The 7,421-nt window shown below is 44.6% G+C and overlaps 1 protein-coding gene across 1 annotated transcript in view; it reads right to left on the reverse strand.

Moving 5' to 3' along the window:
• SPATA18 (spermatogenesis associated 18) overlaps positions 1-7,421 on the reverse strand; it is a 30,170-nt gene that overhangs the window by 6,318 nt on the left and 16,431 nt on the right. The window contains exons 8-10 of the mRNA XM_015560080.1: positions 7,352-7,417; positions 5,616-5,774; positions 4,116-4,291 (exon numbers count right to left, since the gene is read on the reverse strand). Coding sequence (XP_015415566.1) covers positions 4,116-4,291; positions 5,616-5,774; positions 7,352-7,417 — 401 coding nt within the window. The remainder of the gene's footprint in view (positions 1-4,115; positions 4,292-5,615; positions 5,775-7,351; positions 7,418-7,421) is intronic.

Here is a 7,421-nt window from a genome sequence, read left to right on the forward strand (position 1 = left end):
CCACAGCCAGACTGGCCAGTCAAACCAGGGCACCGCATTCAGTGTGGACACTCAGTTAACAAGGGCTGCTCAGCAGAGCATGGAGCACAGGCCAAGGAAACAGATATATTTGTCAAGAAGTCTCAACCCCCAGACCCTACATATGGAAAAAACATGAAGGCGTGAGGCCGGAAGGAGGAGAATTTGAGTAATTGCTTTTAAATGTGTGAAAGGCTGCCAGAGTTTAAAAAAAAAAAAAAATTTTAAGAATTATGCTTGTGCTGTGAAGTCCTAAAGGGAGACCCAAATCCAATCATTACTAAGAACTCCAGTTTCCACTCCACAGCCAACCAGGACAGTCCACAGGATGCTCCAAGATGCTGCCTGCTCCCCCTGATAAAGGTGTGCAAGCAGGAGGCCCGCCAGAGGTTTAGGAAATGTGCGGACCTCATAAACCAAAATGGATGAATATTTCTTTCTTTCTCTTGTTTCTTTTTTTTTAATCCCCACACAGGATATCTATACTAATAAAAGACAAAGATGTTAATTGACCATACCTTTGCTACACCCATCAGCCAATCAGAAAAGTATGCAAATTAACCCAACAAAGATGGCCGCTAAATTTGCAGACTGCAGGTGGGGCAGGCAGCACCAGACGTCGCCCACAGGATCCAGGCCGCAGATCGGGGACCGGGAAGGTGGGGTGGGTAGTGCCAGATGCCACCCAGGGAGGCGGAGCCGGCGATTGCCCCAGCCAGAAGCCTGAGGCCGGGGCAGGGGCGGAGCCTGCCATCGCACAGGGCTGGGAGCCCCTGCCCAGGCCTAACACCCTGGCCAGAGGCCTGAGGCCTGGGCAGGGGCAGAGCAGGCCATCAGAGTGGGCTGGGGGTCCCCTGCTCAGGCCCAATGCCTTGCCAGAGGCCTGAGGCCTAGGAAGGGGTGGAGCCGGCAATTGCCCAGGGCTAGGGGTCCCCTGCCTAGACCTAACACCCCGCCAGAAGCCTGAGGCCTGGGCAGGGGCGGAGCCTGCCATCGCACAGGGCTGGGAGACCCTGCCCAGGCCTAACACCCTGGCCAGAGGCCTGAGGCCTGGGCAGGGGCAGAGCAGGCCATCAGAGTGGGCTGGGGGTCCCCTGCTCAGGCCCAATGCCTTGCCAGAGGCCTGAGGCCTAGGAAGGGGTGGAGCCGGCAATTGCCCAGGGCTAGGGGTCCCCTGCCTAGACCTAACACCCCGCCAGAAGCCTGAGGCCTGGGCAGGGGCAGAGCCTGCCATTGCACGGGGATGAGGGTCCCCTGCCCAGGCCTAATACCCCGGCCAAAGGCCTGAGGCCTAGGTAGTGATCAGAGTGGCCTGGGGGTCACCTGCCCAGGCCTAACACCCGGCCTAAGGCCTTAGGCCTGGGCAGGGGCCGAACCGGGGATCAGTGTGAACTACAGAGGAAACACTTTTACTGACTGCTCACTGGCTAAGCTCCCTGTATGCCACTGGTAATATTCTTAGTAATTTGGGTAATAAGAATCCAAGAATGTGATGTAGGGCCTTAGTGGCTGTAGTGACTGGCAGTGGCTGCAGCAGTGGGGTGATAGGGCTGGTGCCTTCCCCTGATCAGCCTGGTTGCCTCCCACAAAGGGAGGCCAGACTGCAGCTTAGGCCCGCTCCCCAAGGGGAGCAGGGAGCAAGCCTAAGCGGTCAGTAGGACATCCCCTAAGGGCTCCCAGTATGTGAGAGGGGGCAGGCTGGGCTGAGGGACCACCCCCCGCCCACGTGCATGAATTTGTGCACCGGGCCCCTAGTGTTTAGATGAAGGAAGGGGGTGAGAGAGAGAAATATCGAGGTAAGAGAAACGTCTATCAGTTGAGTCCCGTACCTGTTCCCAACCTGGGAATCAAACCCGCAACCTTTTGGTGTACGGGAAGATGCTTGAACCAACTGAGCCACTTGGCCAGGGCAAGGGGATGAATATTTCCAAGTGGGAACAGGCATTCTCTAAGAGAAGAAGGAATTTTTTAAAAGAGGGATGCAAATATGTCCTCTGAGAAAATCAGAAAGACCCAGCGGCAGTGTAATTCAGCTCTTCCTTGAGTGGAGGAGGCCAGGAGCAGCCATCTGAAAGAAACAAGGCAATGGCAAGAAACTATGACAGGCTGTAAGGCACTTAGACACACCACCGCTGTGATCTTCATCAGCAAGAGGTATGTTAATTACGCCTCAATGGGTCGGGGGCTGCACCAGCCCATCCCTCTGCAGCCTGAATGAAGACCCAGAGCTAATGTCTCCTGTGTGTACACAGTATGCTGGGCAGTGTCCGTAAGTACTTTATCTGAGTGATTTCAATGAAGCTTCTACAGCCCTAGGAAGTAGGGATTGATATTTCCCCCATTTGACAGAGAAGAAATAAGGAACAGAGCAATTAGGTGATATGCCCAGATTGTACAGCTAGTTAGTGGGGGAGCTGGGACTGGAGTCCAGGTAGCTTGACATCTGGCCCCCTCCTAGATCATCTCTAGCTGTATCATAAGATCTTACAAAATCCCAGTAAAATGTTCCAAATTAACTTAATTTCTTCTCATTTATAAAGGAAATATTTACCATGACACACCTGGTAGAAACCTAATGGTCCTAGATAAGAGTCAAGAGCATCATTGTCAAATGTTAGTGTGCATAGGGAATACTTGGGTGCCTGCTAAATTACAGATTCCCAAGCCCCACTCCAGACCTACTGCATAGAACACCACGGCGTGCGATCCAGGAGTCTGCATTTTTGACAAATATCTTGAGCAATTCCAATGCAGGTGACCTATGCACCATACTTTGAGAAACCTCGTCTAAATAATGCAATAAAAACCAATAGAAGAAAACAACAATCTGATTTAAAAATGGGCCAATAATCTGAATGAACATTTTTCCAAAGAAGATACACAGATGGCCAACAGGTACATGAAAAGGTGCTCAACGTCATTAATCATCAGTGAAACGTGAATCAAAACCACAAGGAGCTGTCACCTCACACCTGTTAGGATGGCTATTATCAAAAAGACAAGAAATGAGTGTTGGCGAGGATGTGGAGAAAAGGGAACTCTTGTGCAATGGGGTGGGGGGAGGGGACATAAATTGGCTCAGCCACTATGTAAAATAGTATGGAGGTTCCTCAAAAAAATTCAAAATAGAACTACCATAAAATCCAGCAATTCCACTTCTGGGTATTATCTGAAGAAAACAGAAACACAAATTTAAAAAGATATATGCACCCCCACGTACACTGCAGCATTATTTACAATAGCAAAGAAATGGAAGCAACATAAGTGTCCACTGATGGATGAATAGATAAAGAAGATGTGACACATACATACAGTGGAATAGTATTCAGCCATAAAAAGAATGAAAGTTTGCCATTAGCAACAACATGAATGGACCTTAAGGGCATTATGCTAAGAGATATAAGACAAAGACAAAACCATATGATCTCACTTATATTCCTTATATAAAACCAAAAAACAGGTTGGTTGTTGCCAGAGGCATGGGGGGTGGGAAAATGAGTTAAGGGGGGTCTAAAGATACAAACTTTCAGGTATAAAATAAATGTCAAGAGATGTAATGTACCCCGGGGTGACTATAGTTAATAATACTGTATTGCACATTTGAAAGTTGCCAAAAGAGTAAATCTTAAACGTTTTCAGGCCAAGAAAAAAATTGTGTAAACATGTCTGGTGACAGTTGTTGCAATACATAGAAATCACATCATTATGTTGTACACCTGAAACTAATATAAAGTTATATGCTAATTATACCTCAATAAAAAGTTTTAAACAATAAAAAGTAATACATGCTTGTATTTATATAGTACCTTTCTTTTAAAATGTTCCAGACAGGCTCCAGGTACTTATTAATTCTCCCCAAGACCAATATGATCAATGAAAATCATATCGTCCCCTCTGAAGCCCATTTGACTGAGAAGGAAAGTGACCCCAGGAGAGGGCCCTGTCCTGTAGTAACAGAGAAGGATATGGCAGGGCCTGGAAATCAGGTGGTATCTGGTGATTTCCCCACCCAGTGTTCTTTTCCCTAAATTGTTCCCAGAAAATAGAGACGAAATCACTTATTTCTATTCCTTAGCTTCCGCTCCTATGTCTCTTACTTGCAATCATTAAACATTTCTCCATCGGCCCCAAATGCAATATCTAGGGGCGGCTCTAAAGTCTGCATCGCAAAGGCAATGCAACAAATCTCCTGGATGAAGTTACTGAGGAGGCAAAAATCAACTTCCGGAGGGAATGAAATCTTGGGATTGACATTCATGGCTCGAATCACGTCCTGAAAAACAAAAAGATGGCATCCCCTTGTTACCATCCTGTGGCCAGAAACTCTGACAACCCCAAGGACATTATGACCGATGGAGTTGGGGAAAGAAGGTGTTAGTGAAAGCAAGTTAAAAACGAGAGGAGTGCATGTGCTAAAAGGAGGAAGCATTATGAATCAGAAGCCGGGAAGATGGCAGAATACGAATGACATATTAACAGCCAGAAGAGTCTCAAAAAAACTAAAGAAAAACCCCTTAGTAGCTTTTATTTATTCTTTCCCCTTTTTAAATTCTGGGCAAGTTATATGATAATGCCCACACAGAACTCTGACTTGTTCATAATGTATAGTAATAACAATTATAATAGCTTGCGTTTATTGAGAGTTCACTATATGCCAGGTCTTGTACTAAGCAAATGACCTGCTTTCTTTCATTTAAGCCCCTCAAGAACTCGACGGGGTCGTGACTATTGCTGTTCCCATTTAAAGATTAGAAAACTAAAGAACAGAGAGGTTAAGTAAATGTGCAAGGTCACACAGCTAATAAGTGGCAGAGCCAGATGCAAATCCACACCTATCTTTCCCAAAATCTTAGGAACAATGATGTTCTATCTCCGATTTTAAGGGCCCAACTAAAGAAGTAATTTTCGTCTTTTTTCATCTCATGACACACAAACTAATTACTAAAATTCTGCGGCACACCAAAACAAATTTATTTTTTGCCGATCTGACAAAAAAAAATATAGGTATGCCCTGATCGGTTTGGCTCAGTGGATAGAGCGTCGGCCTGTGGACTCAAGGGTCCCGGGTTCGATTCTGGTCAGGGGCATGTGCCTTGATTGAGGGTACATCCCCATCGGGGGTGTGCAGGAGGCAGCTGATTGATGTTCTCTCTCATCAATGTTTCTGACTATCCCTCTCCCTTTCCTCTCTGCAAAAAATCAATAAAATATATTTTAAAAACATATAGGTATAATTTTGATTCATTCACAGTGGACAGCTATTGTTGTGTTGACTACTGTCATCTTTTTTACTTGACAATCTAAGGGAAGAGAGGTCAGTGCCCCTAACTAGTCAGGTATTTCATGTTTTAAAAATCCGTGCAGCAATCAATGTGTCGCGGCACACTGGGTGGAAATCACTGATTTAAAGACTAGAACTAGCAAGCTCAAAATATTTCCTTCATACAATGTCTAAGAAAGAAAGAGCCATTATTGGCTGGTTCTACAAAGTAACTTGCCATTACCTAAAGAAGCACTGAATGGGTTCCTGAGTTATTGAAATTCCATGTAAATATCATTAGCAGCAAACTAGCCCCAAGAAGAGACCCAACACTTACGTTGACACTGTTTTGGGAATCGTATAGATCAAGGTGACAAATTATATAATCCGTGACGGCATCCTCAAAGTCATTTGCCCCCATATAAGATGGTGTCAAAGATTTCCTTACTCGGATTTTGAAATGTCTGAACGCCATTTTAGCTACATGGAATGCCTCCTGCACACAAAAATTGCAGCAAATTTATTTGGTGAGACGAGAGGAGCGAAGAAGTTCAAAGCAAGGAATGAAGAAGTTCATCAAAAATTAAACATCAAATGGGTTTTCTGACAGCTAAACACAAATGGTCAAAACTATTTTTAATCTGGGAGAAAATATATCTCTCAATTTTGAAAAGGACATAAATACAAATAAGACCATTCACGTCCACTCATTTTAAGACAGCGGACCATTGTTTTGGTGATACGGAGTGCAGGACGGTACAGAAGTTCAAGGAAATAAATCACCTGTGGTTACATAAATACTTGGAAGATGCTAGCTGATGCTATCTGTGATCCCACAGTAACACCATATCACTTGTCCAGAAATAAGAGAAAAATTATCAATTGAGTGTTTACTATACATAGACACATAGCAGGTGTTGGGCATGTTTCTTGACATATATTAATTCAACAAACACTTATTAAATGCCTGTTATGTAGTCAGCACTGAGAAAACATAGTTATACATATAAGACATGGCCACTATGCGCACAGAACTTTAACCAACCCCGCAAGAGATTCTCAAACCAGGCACTGGCAAACTTGTTTCTGGAAAGAGCCAGATACGTATTTTAGGCTTTGCTGGTCACATACTGTGTCTGTCGCATTTTTTTTTAACAACCCTTTAAAAATGTAAAACTATTCTTATAGTCTTAGCTCTTGGGGGGTATTTTTCTTAGAACTTTAGGTCACTGTCAGATATGGCCCGCAGGTCCTAGTTAGCGGACTCGTGACATCAATTCATAAATACAGGATAAAGGTCAGTAGATTCTGATCATTCTGCTCTCATGCCAATGTCCTGTTTTATTTAATATTTAATTGTTCTCATGTTGAATTCAGTATCTCAATATGGTACCAAAGGAACAACCCTTAATTGCTTTGGGAACTAAGGATGACAGATGAGCACTTTGTAATCTGCCATATTCAACTAGCTATGTTCCCAGTGTGGGTAACTACTCTTCTGATCTTTCTAAGAACAGAAGGAAGTCAATCAAATCATAGCCATTAGCGGTCATATATACACTGGTATATCCATGCCCATTTTGAAGATTCCCTGCACATCGACTAAGGTATATAACCATTCTAGATTATCCTATAATTATAAACCCTTCAACAAATGTCTGGTCAATATCAATATATTAATGCATATGAATAGTTACTGATTGTGAAAAAATGATTCATCCCAAATACTTGCAATGGAAGCAGGGAAGGAAGGAAAAAGGAAGGAAAGGAAGGAAGGAAGGAAGGAAGGGAATGGGAGGGGAAAATAAAAGATGAAATAGAACAGAAGGGAAGAAGAGCAGAGAAGGAAGGAATAAAAGGATGGGGCCATTTTCAAAGGACATAGAGGACAGCCTAAAAGGGCTTTCAATAAAAAAAAGGAAAAGAAGGAAAGAGGGAGGGAAAAAAGGGAGGCGGGAACGCATGGAAATCCCACCCTCTTGCGGGGACCTCAGGATCTAAGTCCTTTTCGGCTGTGCTGTTCAGTTTACCGAACCGCTGTCCCCCGCGCGCCCAGGGGTCCCCCGCACCCACCACGGTGGCGATGTAGATGATGCGCTGCACGGTCTCGGCGTTGTCGATGCATTGCCGCAGCAGGCACTGC

The sequence above is a fragment of the Myotis davidii genome, unplaced genomic scaffold (assembly GCF_000327345.1).
Source record: "Myotis davidii unplaced genomic scaffold, ASM32734v1 scaffold173, whole genome shotgun sequence".
Classification (NCBI taxonomy): domain Eukaryota; kingdom Metazoa; phylum Chordata; class Mammalia; order Chiroptera; family Vespertilionidae; genus Myotis; species Myotis davidii.